The sequence below is a fragment of the Gigantopelta aegis genome, chromosome 9 (assembly GCF_016097555.1).
Source record: "Gigantopelta aegis isolate Gae_Host chromosome 9, Gae_host_genome, whole genome shotgun sequence".
Taxonomy (NCBI): Eukaryota; Metazoa; Mollusca; class Gastropoda; order Neomphalida; family Peltospiridae; genus Gigantopelta; species Gigantopelta aegis.
The window spans coordinates 58,009,287-58,030,907 of NC_054707.1; the positions used below are offsets into that span (position 1 = coordinate 58,009,287).

At 34.3% G+C, this 21,621-nt stretch overlaps 2 protein-coding genes across 2 annotated transcripts in view; one reads left to right on the plus strand and one right to left on the minus strand.

Annotated features, from left to right (window-relative positions):
• Nucleotides 1-129: 129 nt before the first annotated feature.
• On the plus strand, nt 130-11,225 carry LOC121382001 (integrator complex subunit 12-like). The gene is made up of 8 exons (XM_041511466.1): nt 130-230; nt 3,347-3,506; nt 4,013-4,123; nt 5,045-5,403; nt 7,298-7,364; nt 8,475-8,567; nt 9,868-10,005; nt 10,265-11,225. Exons 2-8 carry the CDS (start codon nt 3,378-3,380, stop codon nt 10,910-10,912), a joined length of 1,545 nt encoding a protein of 514 aa, XP_041367400.1. The 5' UTR covers nt 130-230; nt 3,347-3,377; the 3' UTR covers nt 10,913-11,225.
• Nucleotides 11,226-14,015: 2,790 nt separating this feature from the next.
• LOC121381664 (nuclear pore membrane glycoprotein 210-like) overlaps nt 14,016-21,621 on the minus strand; it is a 74,316-nt gene continuing 66,710 nt past the window's right edge. The window contains exons 42-45 of the mRNA XM_041511008.1: nt 21,198-21,417; nt 20,407-20,529; nt 19,454-19,573; nt 14,016-17,210 (exon numbers count right to left, since the gene is read on the minus strand). Coding sequence (XP_041366942.1) covers nt 17,101-17,210; nt 19,454-19,573; nt 20,407-20,529; nt 21,198-21,417 — 573 coding nt within the window. The 3' untranslated portion in view covers nt 14,016-17,100. The remainder of the gene's footprint in view (nt 17,211-19,453; nt 19,574-20,406; nt 20,530-21,197; nt 21,418-21,621) is intronic.

Here is a 21,621-nt window from a genome sequence, read left to right on the forward strand (position 1 = left end):
TATGGTTTGAGGTTGTTCTTCGTGTTTGAAAAAAAAAAAAAATCTGCTGAAAACATCGTGTTAACATTATTGATAACGGAATTTACTTTAGTGTAGAGATGCTAGACTGATCCTTTATTAAGTGTTGAACAGTCTTATAAGTATAATAGAGTTCCTGTAAAACGACGTGTTTCTTTTAGTAAATATTCAATGTTAATTTTTACTGAAAATAATATGTTATAAATGGTGTGGTACGTTGTTATTCATTCATATAACTGTTCTTTTTGTACTGATACTTATTTGTTTAATTTATATTTAAACAGCATACAATTGATAATAATTTATAGTCCATCCCACAGGAAACGCCTTTTTTTAATACTATGAAATTTATTTCTGAGCCGATTGTTTTCTAAATTGTATTCAAAAATAGTATTTTGTTGTTATTTCCAAAACACTTTTAAATTTTTTTCTTACGTCAAACCAAACTGAAATTATGTACAAAATGAATTTTTGTAACAGGATGATGATGATGGGTCTGATGGGACGGGATGCAGTCGATTCGTCCACTGGACAATTTGTCCACGGATGATTCGTCCACTGAAAATTCGCCCACTGAGGAACTCGAGACGATTCGTCCACTACGCAAAATCAGTTCCGGATGATTCGTCCACTGGGTTTTTATTTCCCCAGTACATTTCGTCCACGGCCTAAATAATGTGTACTACATGTACGTGGGGGCTAAATAAATTATTAGATATATTTTACCCCGTATTTTTTTTGCTGTGTCATAAATTTACAAAGGAGAAAATAAATTATATTGCGTTAGATTACGCTTGGTAGATGTTTTGGTACAATGCTCTGCAGACATAATTCTTTGGTGTTTCTATTTATTCGGTTATTATTTGTTGCTATAATGTACGCCTTTCACGCTACATGTCGTAGGATGTTTTTAGTACAATATACCCAGTAAAGATAATCTTTAGCCCTTCCCTTTCAACTTGTTTGGTTTCTGTTTGCTTTACCAATTAAGTACAGGTGTACTCTATTGTGATATCGTGAAGTAATTAGCAATGCAGGCTCATTACTGCTTAAGCTTGTTTCACCAAGTTGGATCCAGTAGCGTCTAAAACAACACGCCTTATTTCAAAGCTGCACCGCTAACTACCTGTATGGACGGAATGAATTAATGTTTAACGACACCCCAGCACGAAAAATACATCGGCTATTGGGTGTCAAACTATGGTAATGCAAACAAATAAGGTGATGATCAACATCAATATAAAAATTCAAGATTTAAATAAAAACAGTGTAAAGAATTGTACAAAAATACAAATATCACAGATAGATACTGACTTTTACTCAAAATTTCAATTTTTGCTGTATTGGCCATTCTCAAAGAGAATGTTACACCCCTGCACCACGGTGAGGTTACGGCACGTTCAGGGGTGTATGGACGGATGCAACGGCTGCAACGGCTGAAGCATAGGACCCGGCAGGGAGAATTCTTTGCCATTTGGAGACGCTACACCAATGACGAAATTACTGCCAAAGAATTGATTCGTGCTGTTGCGAGATTATCCATTCATTAGTCGGCTGACTGTTGGACGTTTCTCTTCCAGTGATATTTGAATGGATAATCTCCTACAGTGCTTTGTGCAGTTAACAACGACAAAATACCATTCATCGAAGTTTTAATTTTATTTCGAGGTTATTAGGCATATGGGGATAACGTGACGAGGGAGGGTACAGTGGATAGAATTTACGCCATTTAAGAAGAACATGACGGGGTGGGGGTGGGAATAAAGTCTTCCGACGCGGAGGCTTGCATTACCTATTTACCACATCGTGTACGAGCGAGTGGACGAATCATCCGCATGATAATGAATACAAACAGTTAATAAAAACTGGATAGTAATGTTGAATTCTAACTCTATTTTACTTTTTTGGTTATAGTATACCACAAAATAATGTTAAGAAACGATTACAATATCACAGAAATAACTATTAATATGTTTGAAAAAAATGCAGTCATCGAGTGGACGAATTGTCCGAGGTGAGTGGACGAATTGTCCTGTGGACGAATTGTCCAGTGGACAAACCGTCTGGAAAGCGATGGGACGGACTATAGATGGTGGTGTTTTTGTTCAAAATAGTTTGTGGAGAATGAAGTAGGCCTACTGTTCTCGACTTTCTTGATGTGTGGTAACCTCTTGGTAACCAGAATGACTGTTCAGGCTTCTAGAAATTTTTTTTTAATCCACTAGCCATGAGATAAGTGATTTAAAAAATTTACTAGCCACAATTAAAAATTCACAAGCCCTACTTTAATTTAAATTAAGTTAATACAATTTTACAAAATAATAATAATAATCAGATATGTCACCTAAAGAGGGAGATAGAGCTTTAAAACACTAACATTGGGGTTTGGGATGGTGTCAGGATATTCATATTTACAAAATAGACTTAACTGCAACATTTGACTCTCTTTTTTTTCACGAGCCTTCGGGCATGGCAATTGTTGTTATTTACTAGCCCAACACTAAATATCACTAGCCATGGGAGTGGGTCTACCATAATCTAGAAGCCCTGCTGTTCTTAACTTATTTCAATGTCTCGTCCACATGGAGATCTTTCCATGAGCACTGCTTTTTGAAATGTTGAAAACTACATAGGAGCCATTCAGTAATTATTACCCATATGATTAAAAATATCTTGGAACATATAAAAGTGATACGTCCCACTAGAATGCCAAGTGGGACGCAACACTCAACGTCACACAATGACATCATTGATTGGCACACTACAACCTTACAGAAATGCCTACAAAACAAGTTGAGTAATATAAATTAAGATCGATTATGGGTTATAAATAGGATATTAAACTCGCTACCATTTCAAATCATGTTTATGTCCCTTGTGAAATACTTTTCATTGTCACTCGCTAAAGCTTGTGACAGCTGAAAATATGATACGAAATGGATGCTTGTTTAATATCCAATAATTATGTAATGCACTAGTGGTGAAAAAGGTATCATGAGATGCATTATGAAAGGAGGGGGTGTTTGTCAGTATTTTGGCAATATTTTCAAAACTATTGTCTCATTCGTATACATCTTTTAAAATATAATGAAACCAGTCATTGTTATTTTTTTCTTTAAACTGATGATTTTCTATCTGATATTTATTACCAAACCAAGAGAAATACAAACAGGAAATTTCATAATATTGGCCAAATTACATAATTTTGACAGGAAATTGGGTCAGGTCTGACAAACGTTATGTAATTTTAAATGGGTTATAAAATGCTAATTTTTGCATTCCATAATTGCTGAAGAAAATGTATGCAAATGTGTATTTTTATTTTTAGATTATATGCAGATCTGTAGACTGATTTCAAAATGGTGTCCCTGGAATTGGATCCTGTTTTTGTTAAAGCACTACGTTTACTACATTCCAATCATAAGGACTCTGCAAACCAGCTGTATAACATGCTAAGTGATGTCATTGCTCAGCGAAAAGGACTTAAGGTTCAAGCATTTATTTGTCTGTGGAATTATTCTGAAACTTAGATCAGTTATTTCAACTTCGATTGTGTTATGTCATTAAAATGTTGAACAAATAACTTAGATGAAATAAGGTTGCATGTGTGCAATTGTGTTTTCCATCACACTCCTAAATGTAAAAATCAATAGAGTATAATTTCATATTTTAAAACATTCATCACACAACCAAGAGTAAACATTTTCAAGTACAAAAAGCTATAGTTACATGTATTTGTAGCACATGCATTTGTTTTGGAATTGGTTGGCCGAAAACATCAAATTATTTAATCATAGAATAAAAAATTCTCTTTTTTTAACTCTTAATAGTGAAATATACCTACCCTTGAATGAACAGTTTGTATTAATATGTAGGTAAACCTAAAAGACTAGCTGATGATTAACATGTAACAGTTTGCTGGAGTGTTGTTAAGCGAGCATGTTGTTTGTTGGTTTACAAAATAAACAATTAATATGTATTTTATTCTTTAAAGCATAACACCACACCTCAAGATGGTGAAAAATCTACCTCTACAAAATCGGGGCTGAAATCTGAAGAGGACGGCTCAAAGAAGCATGAAGCCGAAAAGCGAAGTCTGGATAAGGTATTGCTAATTTTTTATCTTCCTTTTTAGTGTCCACACTGATTCATTTGAATAGGCACATTTTCATTATGGCGTATGGCTAAGGATGTTAAATCAGTTAGGGCAGGATTTAGCTCAATTGGTAGAGTGCTTACCTGTCATAGAATCGAACTACCTATTCTCTGATTGTGTTTTTTCCTTGGACATCCCAGCCAGTGCCTTACAACTGGTATATCAAAGGCCATGGTATTTGCTGTCTTGTCTTGTCTGTGGGAAAGTGCATGTAAAGATCTCTTGTAGCAAGTTTCCTCTAAGATTTCATGTAAAACATTACAAAATGTTTGACATCCAATAACTGAAGATTAATAAATCAATATGATCTAGTGGTGTTGTTAAACAAACAAAAAACGTTTTTGAATTGGTTATGCTTGATTGACCATCTTATTGTTTTGTTGCACATATTTAAGTTTTTGTTATGTATTCTTTTCACTGTGTTATAAACCACCAGACTGTAATTTTCTGGTTAAGGCTGGTAGGTATAGGATTCGAATCCAAATCCCACAAACGGAGTGAGTTTTAACTGCCCAATAGGGAGGTGTAAGACTCCAACCTAGATAACTGAGCTGTATGCCCAGAGCAGTGAGTTTGAACCTTAACTAGATATAAGCACCCAAATAACGTTAAACAGGGCTAGCTCTGGGTGATCAGAAAATTTCACCAAATTATCTCAAAATGCTAAACCTATAAAGCTCTTTTTATAACAAAATATAAATTATTACACAGATTTTTGTTTGCCAAATAAAAATTAAATTTGCCAGCAATTCTTCAAAATTCACAATTGGTGAATTTGGTGAGTGGCAGAGCTATCCCTGTTAAAACAGATGAATGAAACAAACCAATCTTAACTTTGATCACTTTGATGATAATGCTTCAATGTTTTAGATAAAACAAGAACCAGATGAAAGTCCTCCGGAAGCAAAAAAGCCACGACGAGAATCACCGGTGCCCCATGAGAAGGAATTGAAATATTCCAAAGAGAGAGACAAGGACAAAGAAAGAGATCGTGAGAAAGTTAAAAGGGAAAAAGAAGTGAAAGAAAAGGATAAAATAAAGAGCGAGAGACGAGAACGAGAAAAGGGGATCTCGGATAAAAGTGAGAAGGATAAAACTAAAGATGTGGAGAAAAGTAGAGAACATGGGAAGGTGAAGGAAGTTAAAACAGAAGATTCAAGTGAAGATGAGGCCAGCATGGATGCAGATGATTTTGCATTTGGTCTTGGAATTTCATGTGTAGTGTGCAGGTATTTGTTTAATTATTTTTCCATCTGTGGCAACTTAGCATTTTTAATTATGGTATGATGTTGTCCATACGTCCGTCTGTTAACTTTTTCTTGTCCGGACCATATCTTGTATACAGATGCATACAGGACCATCAAACCTCACATGTAAGAACATCTTGGGATGGTGGTGTGTCACATACTATTACTAGGTCACTGTGACCTACTTTTCACAGTCTACTGCACATAACAGTAAATCCTTGTCTGGACCATATCTTGCATACAAATACATACAGGACCATCAAACCACATGTTGGAACAACTTGGGATAGTGGTTGGTCCAAAACAAACTGTTCATCCATCCCATTTCAAAAATTTGACATAATTAGAACTGAATTATACCCATAACATATTCATTAATATAAATATGGCTTTCCATCAAACTCCTCATGTACATCACCGGTACTCTTGTTAAAATTAAACTTATCTTAAATGAAAGCTATGGTTTTTTATCTGAAAATTACTGTTTGAAATTCATTAAAAAGCAGAAAATCAAACATCACCAATGTATTTTTTGTTGTTGTAAAACTCTCAGAATCAATTGTGACAGGAAATATTTTAGTATTTTTATGCAAGTCAAAATGTGTTAATGAATACCATAAAAGTAAGTTTATGTCCCATGTGAAATCATTTTAATTTATAATAAACAAGTAATTATTTCACTGGAATATAGGTTTGACAGTGACTATTAACTATTAACCTTCAGACTACTAGATTAATTTTTGACAAAAACCATGTTGAGTGGGTACAAGTTTTACTCCCATATATTCACTTAATTTTTTTATGAATACAGTCAGCATTATTTTCATGAGTTTTTATATTTTTATGATATTTTAGATCAGTTAATCTGGATTAAAATTAGGTAAAAAATGGGAAAAGTTGCGTTTACATACAAGTATATTTATGTTCATTATTCTGAATGACTTTTTCTGACCAGAAACCAGTTCATTTAAGAACTACGATTCATATTTAAATATTTGATGATTTTTGTTGTTGATAAAACAGGGAACAATATTTTACGAGAACCGTTGTTCGGTTACACAATTTTTAAATAATGAGAATCGCCAACATTACATTCTGACATTAAAAGTACCATATATCAGTAATGAAAGTGAAAATCAGTTTATGTTTTTAAATACATTTGAATCATCAAGAACTATATTCACGTAACTGAACAATCGGTTACCTAAGTAAAACTCACGTGAACTGACTTCTTGTTACCTAAGATTTTGAAATATTTTACCCTGTAAAACAATCAAATTTATTATCAAATTAGCTGTCACAATCAGCTATTGATGCCTGACAATGACTGCAGCATGCCGCCATTGTTGTCAAGCAGAAATACTTGCCGAAAACCACTTTTTAAACTCAAAATTTCCAGGTATTTTCCATTAAAAAATAAAAAATTAAAGCTGCCATATTGTGAAATACTCATATTTCTTGTATATGGTTATTATTTCTGGTGAGTGCCATGTGCAAAATGGCAGGAAATATGAATTGGGGAATACACTGTATATAGTGTACGGTATGTTGACTTGCGTGACATCAGGTGAAATATCTCGCCTGCAGTAGTCAGAAAGTTAATATTATTTTAGATGTTAAATTTAAATTGGATGTGTTGTGTTGTGACAGAACAGACAAGGTATTTACTATTCAGTAGCATAAGAGGAGTGAGCAATCAAGATTTTATCAAACAACAATGCATAATAAAATACAAGCGGGTTTTCAGGAGGAACAAGCTTTGTTTATAATAAGGACAGTTTCATCATACATCAAGTGGTGCTTTTTTTAACTGTTTATATATTTTTACAGTAGAATATAGTGTTCAACTTGTTGGGGGTTTTTTTTTATCTTTCAGGCAGTTTGATGTTAGCTCTGGTAACCAGCTAGTAGAATGCCAAGAATGTCATAACCTTTATCATCAGGTAAAGAATACTAAAATATATTGAACTAAGGTCAATGATTATTACAAACAAGTGAATCCAAGGTGAAGCCATGGTAAATGAAGTAGCCACAATTATAAGTAATAGAGGGGATAAATTTCTGTGCTCAGAAAAATGGACAGAATCATTGATTTTGTTGTTGGTATTATTTCATTTTATTCAGACTCAATCACAGTTATAAATATTTTATAATATTTTGGCAAGCATTTACTACTATTTAACAAAAGTTTTGCAACATTTTCGTATGCCGCTGCTGGTGTCTCATACTATAGAACTTGCAGAAATCTAAATTCATTTTTGTTTGTTACACTTATTTGCTATAAATATGGAACATAATATGTGAACTTGTAGGTTACCATTTCATATATTGAAATAATTTTAAATTAAAATTTTGATATAGACTATACCTTTAATTTTAGTTTTAATTACAAAAAAATTAAAAGTTTGTTTTGTTTAATGATACCACAAGAGCACATTGATTTATTAATCATTGGCCATTGGATGTCAAACATTTGCTAATTTTGACATAATCTTATTCTCTTAGAGAGGAAACCCGCTACATTTTTTTTTTAGTAGTAGAAAGGGATCTTTTATATGCACCTTCTCACAGACAGGATAGCAAATACCACAGCCTTTAATATACCAGTCGTGGTACAAGAAAGAGCCCGATGGGTCCACTGACAGGAATCGATCCCAAACTGACTGCGCATCAAGTGAGCGCTTTACCACTGGGCTACGTCCCACCTCCAGTTTTATTTACACAATAGTTGATTTCTAGTACTGTCTATTTTGATGTATAAACATATTTTTTATTTTTTGTTACTCTTTGGTCATTTGTAACAACTGAATCACGAGATTCATACATCTAACTACAAATTGTGTCTGTACAGAGCTTTCCAATACAAATAACTAATACATTAGCATCTAGTAATATAATTATGTTATAAAGTTGAGACCTTTCTAAACAATGTAATTAATCTTAAATATAATTAGTAAATCATCATCAGCCTGGTAGTGACAATAACCAATGAAATTTTGAGTATACATTTAGAAATATATGGTCATCACACTTAAATGTTTATTTTGTTTCAGGAATGTCACCGACCTACAGTAACCGAACAAGACGTTAATGATCCCCGATTTGTCTGGTACTGTAATCGCTGCTCCAAGACCATGAAGAAAATGGTAATAAATTAAACATGTTTGTTCATTTTGTTTTTTTTATCATATTGAACATACATGAAATAGAAGAACTAAGATTTATCCATGCATAATATTGAAAAAACAGGATTCTTGAAAATCTGTTAAAGATGTCTCCAAGGCAGATTAAACATGAAGTTATAAAAAGAAATTTTCTGTTGGTGTATTATCAATAGTTAAAAAAAAAAGGCATTGTCAAATATTTTTGGCCGTTACATATTTTTGACTCCCAAGTATTTTTGCTTAAAATATAAATTTTGTAAAACTTTAGTGCTTGTAACTCCAAATTAATTCATGTGAAACAAATTTTTTTTATCATCCATTAAAGGCTTTTGTAGGAGATATCGCTGGCATTATAATTTGCGATATTCTCCTAGGAGATATCACTTATAATCTTGATTGGTCAAATTTTAATCACAAGACACTCAGGGATTATCCTCTATATAGATGGATGGTATTTTGTTACGTCACTGTGTGTTTCAGCGCTAAACCTATCATTAGTGACGTCATGCCACTGCCGTTCTGCTACCGTAGTTAACAAGTGTTATCGCTGCCAAATACAGTGGCATTCAACACACATTACTGACGTTGTTGACAATTGTCACAAATGAAAAGAATGATAATGGATGATAAAAAGAATACCCCGCATGTGTCTTGTGATATTATAATTTATCAGCAAGACAAGACACTCGGGGAGTATCCTCTATATATAACCGGCCTCGGTGGCGTAGTGGTTAGGCCATCGGTCTACAGGCTGGTAGGTACTGGGTTGGGATCCCAGTCGAGGCATGGGATTTTTAATCCAGATACCGACTCCAAACCCTGAGTGAGTGCTCCGCAAGGCTCAATGGGTAGGTGTAAACCACTTGCACCGACCAGTGATCCATAACTGGTTCAACAAAGGCCATGGTTTGTGCTATCCTGCCTGTGGGAAGCGCAAATAAAAGATCCCTTGCTGCCTGTCATAAAAGAGTAGCCTATGTGGCGACAGCGGGTTTCCTCTAAAACAATCTGTGTGGTCCTTAACCATATGTCTGACGCCATATAACCGTAAATAAAATGTGTTGAGTGCGTCGTTAAATAAAACACTTCTTTCTTTCCTCTATATGTACCTCAAAAACCTGGGTCAACAGCTGTAGTATCCACCTGCCACTGACATCTCTCTTCGTTTGTTTGATATTTGCAGCAGTGTACCAAGTTTCAATATCGTTGATAAATTTTTCATTTATTCATTCTTTCTTTCTTTCATTAATTACACAAAATAAAATGTTTTATTTGATGTTAGGCAACTAAAACACCGAAGCCAAAATCCAGTGCACCTACTGCACCACCAGTGAAGGAGACTGTACCGTTCATAAAGCCAGTGACTGTGAAAACCGAACAGCCATCGACACTCCAGCCATTCAAGAGACTTGATCATAAGGTACGTTTGAGATTTTGCTAATGCAGCATCAGTGAAAGTTTCAGTGACTCTTTCTGATTTTAATACTAGTTAAATTTAAATTGAAAAACCACTAAATAAAAATGCTGAGGCAAAGTTAATTTAGCTGAAGCAAAATACGTTTTGTCTTAGCATTTTTTGTTGTTGTTAAGGCAATTTCTGAATTACAAGGGCTGAAATAAAATAAAAAATTCAAATTCATTATAATCAGTTGAACTCTTGTATCTTCATTTCTCTTCAGACAAGTGGTTCCAAGGAAATCATTTCGGCATCGAGTTCGAAGCCTCTCAGCGGTCTCGCCAGTCTTGCAGCAAATCTCTCTGGGAAAGCAGGAGATCCCTCTAGAGCAGGCCATTCCAAAACTGATTCCTCAAAGCCCAGTGACTCTTCAAAAACATTTGGCTCCAAGCAGGAGTCTGGAAAAACAGCGGATTCTTTAAAAGAATCATCTAAAGCAGGGTTGTCGAAACCGGAACCGCTGAAAGCTTTCTCTGCACTGAAATCCGACCTGTCTAAGCTGGCTGTTTCCAAGAATGAAGACCGATCTGCATTTGGCTCAGCTCTGGCAAGAGGTGGATTGAAGCCTCTAAGTAGTAGCAGCAAGATTTCCTCGTCTCCGTCTTCAGCCTTCACAAGCAGCAAGTCATCGTCTGGAGGGTCTGCTTCATCCAGCGGAGGCAAGTTTTCTACAGCTGGCTCATCCAGTTCTAGTAAAGGATCAGGGTCTTCTGGATCATCAAAGTTATCCTTTGGTAGTGTGTTGAACTCTGCTGGTAAACCCCCTGCAACTGGTGGTACTGCAACAGTTGTTAATGCTGAGAAAAGACTACAGATGATGAAGAAGAAAGCAGCAGCAAAGACACAAGAGAAAAGGCTAACCTTAAAATGATGATGATGATGGTGATGATGATGAAATACATAGCATCCACATTGTGGTTCATGTATAACAAGTTCACATATAATAATAGATATGGCAAAGTGATCAAGACAATCTGACTAAATGACTTAGAAATTGCTATTATTTTGGGTAGATGAATTATTTGCCATGTCCCACACTGGTATTTTGGGGTGAAATACAAATGATTAGACCATTAAAAAAAGAAAAGAAAGGAAGATCAGTTTTCCATGGACATAGGTCTTACCAAATGAAAGTGATAAATGAACAATTTAGAACATAAAAGTCCTTTTAAAAAAATGTTTAACCCTTTGTTAATTCTTTGTATTTTTTGTCTGCTTAGAAAAGTCTTAATTATTTTAGCTTTACTCTATTGATCCAGCTTTTAAAAAAAATACTTCAGTTCATTTCTGAATGTAATCATGATACTTATTTTCAATTAAGTTTCAAGCACGCTGTCCTGGGTACACGCCTCAGTTATCTGGGCTGTTTGTCCAGGACAGTGGGTTGTTAATTGTTAGTGGGAGAGAAGAGGGTTTAGTGGCCTTACACCTATTCATTGAGTCGTTAAAACTCGCTCTGGGTGGGAGCTGGTACTAGGCTGCAAACCCAGTACCTACCAGCCTTATGCCCAATGGTTTAACCATGACGCCATCAAAGCCAGTCATGACGCCACATCTCTTCATAGCCCAATGGTAAAGGATCACATTCATCTAGTATCAGTTCCTGCTGGTGGTTTTAGTAGGCTGTTTCTCATTCCAATGAGTGCTCCTCAAAGGTGTGGAATGCAGGGATGTCGTCAATAGGTGGCTGCTGGGAAATTTTTCTCCATCGATTTAATAAATGTTCACTGGGTACAGAATTAATTACCCAGGGGGAAAAAACCTTTTTTTTCTAAAAAAAAAAAAATGGACCCGGCGTGCTGTAAAAAGGTTTGCCACCTAAAGTCATATCTATGATCGACGATGGTCACTTTTTGGACCCTTGTTGTGGCTTTGTACACAATAAATAAAACATATCCAACGGTAATATTTTGATACAATATATTTGACAAAAGGTACTTTTATTTATTTCATTACTAATGCACCTGAATGTGCTTGAAGAAAATCTTGTGATTAAAAAATTGTGCCTTTTATGAAATATGGATTTCAAGTGAAATTACAGTAAGATATGCTATATTTATTGTGTACGAAGCCAAAGCAAGGGTGCAAAAAGTAACTGTCGTCAAACTTAGGATCACAACCAAATAAAAAAATTTTTTTTGTATCAACTTATTTCATGTCTTAACACTGGTATGTACTATCCTGTCATATAAAAGAACCCTTGCTGTTGATAAAAAAAATAATAGCCCATGAAGTGACAGGTTCGTTTTCTCGCTTGAGGTGTTTGCATCGCAAGATCGAACCACCTCGGTCGGTCCATTCAGCTGATTGGGTTTTTCTCGTTCCAACTAATGCACCACAAGTGGACAATTAGGAAAAATGTAGCAGGTTTCCTCTGATGACTACGAGTCAGAATTACCAAATGTTTGACAATCAATAGCCGATGATTAATTAATGTGTGGTCCTTAATTACATCAGACACCATAAAACCAGGCTAGATAAAAATGTTGAGTAAATTTCTCTTTGAATCTTCTCCAAGATATGAACAATAACTGCAAATGCTAGTTTTGCATCCTCTTCATGGTTCCACATTTAGGAAGTAGAGAGAAACAAGGGAATTAAACTGACCTCTATATCCAATTGCTGTGTAGGGCACACCCCAGGGCTGCATGTTTTGAACATTTATTGAATAAAAGCATGATAAATTAAAACTCCACCCCCCCATCAAGTATAGTGCTGTTTTAAATGTTTCTTATATACCCGTTGGTGAGAACACCATGTGTTATTGTTCATAACATGGTTGTTTACATATGTACGTGTGTTAACAATTTCAAGACATATGACTGGCTGCTCTTAGGTGATGACCAGGTTACCACAGCCATACATCCAATGAAAAACTACACAATGGAAATCGATTACATTGTGACGTATAGTTAACCTGACAATCATGGGTCTGTGACGCGTAAGTTAGCTACAAGTGCAACAGCTGTAAATAACTTTTAGTCGAAAAAGATGTTAAAATTCGCATAAAACCTGTTTTTTGAGGATATGTAAGAGATAGAATAATACATTTGTGTCCGTTAGATACCATTTATCTCATAACTCACTTTTGCTAGTTAAATATGTTTTAAAACAACTTGTCGTGAGATAACGGTCAGTCATGTATTATTGTCCATTTTCATGGACAAGCCGTATCAATAAAATAAATGATTGCTAGATGGAACACGTAGTTTGCAGGTTGTAGGAAGTTTTAAGACCTGAATTTGCATTCTCAGGTGTTACATTGTTAGCCGCTATGTATTTTATTTCACTGACCCAACACATCAAAATTACACCTGGAGGTAAAATATATTTAGGCGTATTGGAATTTCATCCTCAACCATTAGTTATAAACAGTTTGCAACCAACCAGTTAACTCAAGATTTTATTCCTTTGGGGAATGATGAATAGTGCATTTCCGTTTGGTCTATTAATAGTCACTAATGGTTGACCTTAAAATGGGCTAAACCCAACTTTTTTTCAGCGTGAGCTCTGCAGTTCCATATTTGAATCAACAAGATTCTAGTGTATATATGGAGCAGGGTTCCTGCACTTGGAAAAAAAATATTCAAGAACATTTCTAGGACTTTTCCAGGACATGAAATATTCAATCAATGAATGTTATTATAACAAATTGTTGTCTGAATTTAGACAGGTTATGAGGCCAACAAAAGTAAAGATGCAAAAAAAAAAATAAACCACAAAAATTTTGGCCTCAATTTCTAGGACAATAAAATTTAATCCTTTTTCCAGGACATTCCAGGCCTGGATTGTAAAATCACAAAATTCAAGGACATTCCAGGACGCGTAAAAACCCTGTGGAGGTACTGTGAATCCTAATTAGTGGAATGCAAAGTTCCATTCTGCACACAACTTGATCTCGGTAACCAGGAAGTCTTGACCACCTTCGAGACGTTAAGTCTTTGTTATAGAGCCAGTTAGACAACAAGGAAATGTACAAAAAATTCAATTTAATACATCTACAAAAGTACGGAGTACTCCATCAAAATTCCAATTCAAAAACAAACAAAAGTTTGTGAATATTAGTATAAAGTCCAATGTGTACATATATTTTGGCTAAGTGATGAAATTATTTTGACAATGATGATGAAGGATATAGGTACATTTAAAGCTTCTCTGTTTTTGTTGTTTATCATTTTATATTAATGGCTGATGGTCTTGTGAGCCATCTAGTCATGTGAAAACCTATAACTTGGCATGACATCAGAATCTGCAAATGCAGCTCAAAGTGCTGTCATGTAACAATGAACATAACGGTTGAGTTTTTAATTTAATCAAGCTAAGAAAATCATATCGTTTTTGTCAATTGGATCAGTATCAGAAACTTAAAATACAAAAAGTATAAATTAGTCTAGAATTTGGACATATGTTGGAAATGGAAATGCCATCAATGGTTTTATTTTCACATTCAGTGATCAGCTAATAAGACAGGAGATATGTTTTAAAAACGGAAATCTCAAATAATTAATATAAGAATACGTTAATATATCTAAAATAATTATGTACTTAACTTCAAAAGACTCATGCTAAGAAAGTAGCTCAAACTCAGAGATGTTTTATGGCGACAAATGAAAATGTTTTCACAAAAACAAACAATATAATTTACATCCTTAATTCAAGTCACACACACACACACATGAAAATGAAAGACTTACAGAGCCGAATTCACAAAGCCAGTTAATGTCTTACACGCGTGTAACTACATACATTTATAATGCATTTAAGAAAATCAGGCTTCGTAAATTGGGTCCAGAGTTTAAAAAACAAAAACTAAAAACTTATGCACAAGAAAAACAACACCAGTTCACAATTTACTTTAGCAGAATTATTTAGTCTTGATAATGATCACGTTGTATCTAAATTAATGTTTGATTTAAATTATTTACAACTACTTGCTTTATTTACAACATGTAACAAACATGTAATATCCAAATTGGGTAAATATGATGAATTCAGAAAAAAGAAACAAACTGTAAACATACATAATGTAGCAAATGAAAGTCGGTATCAAACTTGAAGATAAGAATTAAAATTCTACACAATCCCTACAGGAAACAATGAAATTATTAGATCAAAAAGACTTTTAAACAAAAGTAACTTTTTCTTTTTTAGGTGTTTATTTTGAATGAAACAAAAAAAAAAGTGAGATTAGAAAGATAAAAATGTAAAACCCAAATGAATATAGAAAATGATAGTGATTTCATTGCCTGTTGGGATATTCGGACCGGTCTATTGAAATAAGGGGAAATGCACTACGATGATGATCTTGCACTCGTTAATGAAATATTGTCATTGTGAAAAACATTTGATTATAATGCTGATTGTTTTGGACAATATATTTTATTTAAAGCTCCGTTCTTTTTTATTATTATTATACGTGTAACTCTGATTTCACAGGTCTAGATAATAAAATACATCACATTTTGTTCCTTTGCTCATCACGCAAAATTCCACAAGGCAAAAACATAGTGATGTATTTAATGGTTGCACTAAATAACCAGGTAGCATCACTGTCAAAAAATAAGTTTTTATCTCGATTTGGTACTCAACAACTGAACATTTTATGTGAATAGCATGACTGTTTTTATAAATTGCTGACTTCATTTACCTCTTATACATACTGTTTAATAATGTCTTATTTACCATCAGGGCTGGCTCTGGGTCAGCAAAACATTTCGTCAAATTATCTACTAAACTTAAAAAATTATAGAAAATTCAGTTATTTTTTTAACAAAATGTTAATTATTTCATGCAATTATTTCGCCAAATTAAAATAAAATTCGCCACTTGATTTCGAAATTTGCAACTGGCGAATTTGGCGACTGCCAGAGCTAGCCCTGACCATTAAAGACACCAAGAACAAGATATTAATCATTCTGTGAAATAACTCATATCCATATAAAATATTTGTACATCACAATGTCATATAACACAAATGAAAGGAAATTCAAGCTTTGTTGATCACAACTCACAGATTCACACTAAAAATACCCTGGTAACCACCGGTTTGATAAAATCACAATTGTCTCTTGCAATCACGTAAGTCTATATTTCGGTCAACATATTCCTCCACAAGCTTGGCATTAAAAATTACAATCAAATCATTTACAGGTTTTTTTTTCGTTTTCACTTTGAATTTTGTGAAAACAAATTTGACAAAAACCAATAAACCTAGTGTATGGGGAATGTACCAATATTGATGACTACTTGACCATGCATGATTGGAAAACATTTTAAAAAAAAGGAAATTCAACTATTAATATAGCCTGTAGTTTTTAAGGCTGAAACTGTAGAAAACACTGCACACAAATTGATGACATCAAATCATCTGAAGTGTCGCATTATGCAGCTGTGGGGCCCGTAGCAAGCCGGTAGCACATTACCAATGTCCATCCCTATACTAAATGTTACATATTAACAAAAATAAACGAAAACCCCTCAAATACTACCATAGGATTACATACTGAAAAAAATAAAATAACCTCTAACTGCAGTCAGTAGCACTAATTAATAAAAATAATGTGACCATGTGAATTTTTTTTTTTTTAAAAGAAGATAAAAAGTCAGTGTGCAATATCTTTAAATGCATGGGGCCCACAGCACTTGCTATACCTGCCACATTGTTAATCCAGCACTGTTCATCTGTATTTAGTCCATCATGTCCATGACACATACTGCAATCCTTATCAGTAAAACTTGTATTTCTCACATATTACACAACTTGAGGTAATTGGCAATCCTTATTAATTGGCAAGTCTCGTAACTTTTAACATATTCCAGGATTTATTGGCAATCATTATCAATCTGCAAGACTTGCATAACATCTTCATGACTTACGGCAATCCTTTTCAAATTTGCAAGACTTGTATCAACATATTCTCGGTTAAATGGCAGTTTTGTTCAACCAGCTAAGTCTTGTAGCCAACACATTGCCTGATCTATAGCAATTCTTTTCAGCTGTCAATTTTACTGTTTGTTGGAAGAAGTAAGTCTATTAGAAAAACTAAGCCAACTGTTTCATCAGGACTTGTAGTATGGCGACCTGCGCAGTGGGGAGCGATCTTGTTGGTTATAGTTCACGGACCACAATCTTGGTGATGTTGGTGATGAGGGAATTGGATACGGAGAACCTAAAACATCAGAGAAAAAAAAATGTCATCGTAAGCATAAAGTTTTGAAATAGATCATATCACACAATACAAATATTCCACAGGAAAGATGGTGAGGTGGGAATTTGATACGGAAAACCTAAAACATCAGACACCAAAAAACGTCATAGTAAGCATAAAGTTTTGAAACAGATCAACACACAATACAAATATTCCACAGGAAAGATCGGACAGCAACCAGGAGTCTACCTGCTCATAGATAAATTGAGCCAATTGCTAGATAAAAATTAGCAATTGGCTAATAGGGGCTAGCTCTGGGTGTTCAAAAAGTTCAACCAAATTATCTAAAAAATGTAAAACCTATTTTCCAACAAAATATAAATTATTACTCTCTCCCCCCCCCCCCCCCCAAATTAAAATAAAATTAGCTAATTTTTCTTAAAATTCTCAATTAGCGAGTGGCAGAGCTAGCTCTGCTAATTTAACTCATTTTTATCCAAAGTGGCTACCACATTTAATATTAATACAATTTAGTTTAAATTAGTAACATTTTAATAATTGGCAAGGAAATATTCTACGTATCTGAACATTGGTTACCAGTAAAACAAATTTATTGCTAGTAACCCTCATAATAAACAAACTGGAAGTTTCAAGGTATATTGTCAGACAAAGCAGATATTCATATGGTGGAAACAAATATTTGAAAAAGGATGGGTGCAAAATGTTTAGTGCAATAAATGCTGGATGCCAAGAGCGTGACAATTTTACCATTTAGCCAAATCCATCAAACAGGGGGTTCCCATACCTGGTAATATTCTCCACAACCAGTCTATGTAATTAGTCTGTAGATTAAAAACTCACATTGACAAAAAAACTTCAATAATATAAATATAACAAAATACAGCTACATTAACTGGGAATTGTTTCATAATGCAATATCTCCCAGTGCCATCACCATCAAGGAACAAGCATTATGAGAGTACTGTAAAAGCCAGGGCCAATAGATAGTTTTATCTTCTAAGTTCAATGGCCATAACTGTGAAAAATGGGCAAATCACCATGAAAGTTAAACTTGATCTGTAACTGTTACAGTAAATGATAAAGCTATTCACAAATTTTCAGCTCAATATCTTGAGGCATTGCAAAAACAAATGTCCAGAATTTTTTCTTTTTTTGTATCTCCTAAGTTCAAGAGCCATAACTGTCAAATATGGGTTAAAATCGCCATGAAAGTCAATCTTGATCTGTAACAGTACATAACGCTATTCACAAAATTTCAGCTCACTATCTCAAGGATTTGTGAAAAAACAACCTGAAAATTCTATGCTGGACGGACAGACAGAAAGACGAGACAAAACCTATAGTCCCATCCAGTTGTACTGACAGGGGACTAATAACAACAGGGACTAATAACAGTGGGGGAAAAAACAACATAATACATCAAATTCTCATACCAGGGCATTTCCCCTCCGGTCATTTCCCCCCCGGTACATTCCCCCCCCTGGTATTTTCCCCCCAAGGTCATTTCCCTCCCAGTCAATTCCCCCCTATTATAAAGAATTACTAATACTATTAGTGATCAAAATTGTATTTTATTTAACTGAACAGTGGGATTACATCTGCAGATTGTGGGCAATTCCATGTAAGAAAAGCAACACATGTCTGTTGTCATAATCATTGACGAGATTCTATAGTCGTTTGGTGACATCCCTGTACTGGCGGCGTTGTGGTGGTCCATCTTCGCCGACCAGTGCTTGTGTCATGGCTACTTCTGTCTGGGACTGCTCCTTCTTTAAAACATCAAGGAACACCCAGATGTTTGGGTGATATGCTCCAACAATTGGATTAAGAGGATTAGCAAGTAACATATCACTACTTCAAACATTGTTCTTTTAGTAGATAATACAATCTGTTGATCTAAGAAAAAAAGGAATAGGTTGCTATGAGGGCTTCTTCACCAGCAATTAAATCAAGAGGATTAGAAAGTAACTCTACTACTGCAAGGGAACCATTTTAGTGTCTGTTAAAACAGTCAATTTAAGTATTGAAGGGGTGGAGGGGAACTATTTTAGTGTCTGTTAAAACTGTCAATTTAAGTATTGAAGGGGAGAATTTAACAGGGGGGATATGTACCAGGGGGGAAATGACCGGGGGGAATTTACCAGGGGGGAAATGCCCTAGAACCCAAATTCTAGTGTAAGACTATATTTTGTATATAGTATGAACTGGTTTAATAGTATGAAGAGTGTTAATATCTGACAAACCTGACATTGGTGAGTTCTGCAAATAACCAGATGGACTGTGCTGGACAAGCTGACCGCTTGACATAAATGAAGTATTGCCTGGTACAGTTTGGAAGCGAGATTTTAAAACAATCTGATAACCTGAAAATAACATTTAGAAATGTGGAGTAAGTTGATGAATTTTTTTTTTTAAACCTGATTAAAGAAATATGGGTAAGATCAAGCAGTAAAGAAGGGACATTTTAACTACTTTTACTCATAAAATTGATTATACTGAATTAAATTTTTATCACAACAACTTACTTTTGGATTGGTTTTGTAGGTGATGGGTTCCTGTACACTGCTGCATAAAAATATTTAAGGAAACTTTGTTTTAATTGTCATAAATAGGCTTTTAAAATTGTGTAGTTGAGGAGCAAAATGCAGATCATAAAATAATTCTCCATTTGTTTTTCATATTTGCTGCACATGTTAGGTATCTAATACTGGAAGTAGTATAACTGAAATCGACAATATAAATCTAAAATACCAGTAATTATATTTTTAATAAAAATAAATTCATGGTTCATTAATTGTTATATTGTTTTCGATCTTGAACACAGCATATCCAAACTAGTACATAAATAATTGCTGAAGGAAGGAAATGTTTTATTTAACGACGCACTCAACACATTTTATTTACGGTTATATGGTTAAGGACCACACAGATATTGAGAGAGGAAACCTGCTGTCACCACTTCAGGGGCTACTCTTTTCGATTAGCAGCAAGGGATCTTTTATATGCACCATCCCACAGACAGGGTAGTACATACCAAGGCCTTTGATATGCCAGTCATGGTGCACTGGCTGGAATGAGAAATAGCCCAATGGGCCCACTGACGGGATTGTGGAATTGAATGCAATCACAGATAAAAGAGGAAGATAAAAAACCATTATAAGACAGAAGCTCTATTTTTTTAATCTGACAAACTTACCAAAGAGAACTGCAGCCCCAGTAATAAGCACAATCACAAGAGTAGCAAACCATGACTGATATGCGAACAGGAAGTTACGCAACAAATAACTCCAGGAAACATCCCGATAATTCTTGTTCAGATCTGAAACAAAACATAACATTTACAAACATAACTTTTACAATAATGACCTCAGTTTTACAAAATCGCATAAATGTTACAATTTTTTTTTTTAATTCTTATGGTATTAAAAATCCCAAAGTCAGAACCAAATTGTTAACAACTACCGTAAATTACTCTTCTACCTTTAATTACTGTTAGATTTCCCCTAAATTTTGTCCAGACACAAATCGTCAAAAAACCATTAGTGACAGATTCCACATACAAGACTGTAACAATACCACCAATATCTAATGGTAATTAAAGGTAGGAGAGTAATTTATCGTAGTTGTTAACAATTTGGTTCAGACTTTAAATAATGGAATGACTAACAAGAAACTAATATGATTGACTTTTTTTATTCCTCAAGTGTTTGAAGCAGGTTTTGAAAATATGCTTATGCAAACCATTACTATAATTACTATTGGTAGCTAGAAACCCAACAAATTTCTATTGATCTATTAAAAGATGTTAAGTCAAAATATCTACTTTACTTCCATAATCTTTTCATTGTAATTATTTGTAAATTAAAACAAAGAAGTCAATTACTTGTCAACCTTCTGATAAAATGTTAAGTCTGATGATACCGTAAACTAAACCATTTTTAAAATGGCCATATAAGAGAGGTATGAATAAACCCCTTAGATACTTACGTTCATAACCTGGTTTTTCACCAATCACTTTAACATACACTGGAATTTCAACTTTCTGTCCAGTCAGTGTTCCAGTTAGTTCAATCCAAAGGTCCAGATTTTCACGTTCCCATAATGACAATGATTCCAGTAATCTGATTGGATACAAAATGACAGATCCTGATTGGCTGTCTTGTTCTGGACTCAGTGCCATCAAAAGAGAGGAGTCACTCACAGATATCTACATAAAATATAAAAATGTATTGATGCCAATGGATGAAATTTGTGTACTAATAAGTTCTAATAGGAAGCTTGAAAACAAGACATTAATACACACAAAGCTAAATTAATATATGCTACGTTCAGAATTAAACATTACTCTTTTCTTTCTTTTTTAAAGTGATACAAAATATTCTGATAATATCAAGCAAAATATAAATTAAAT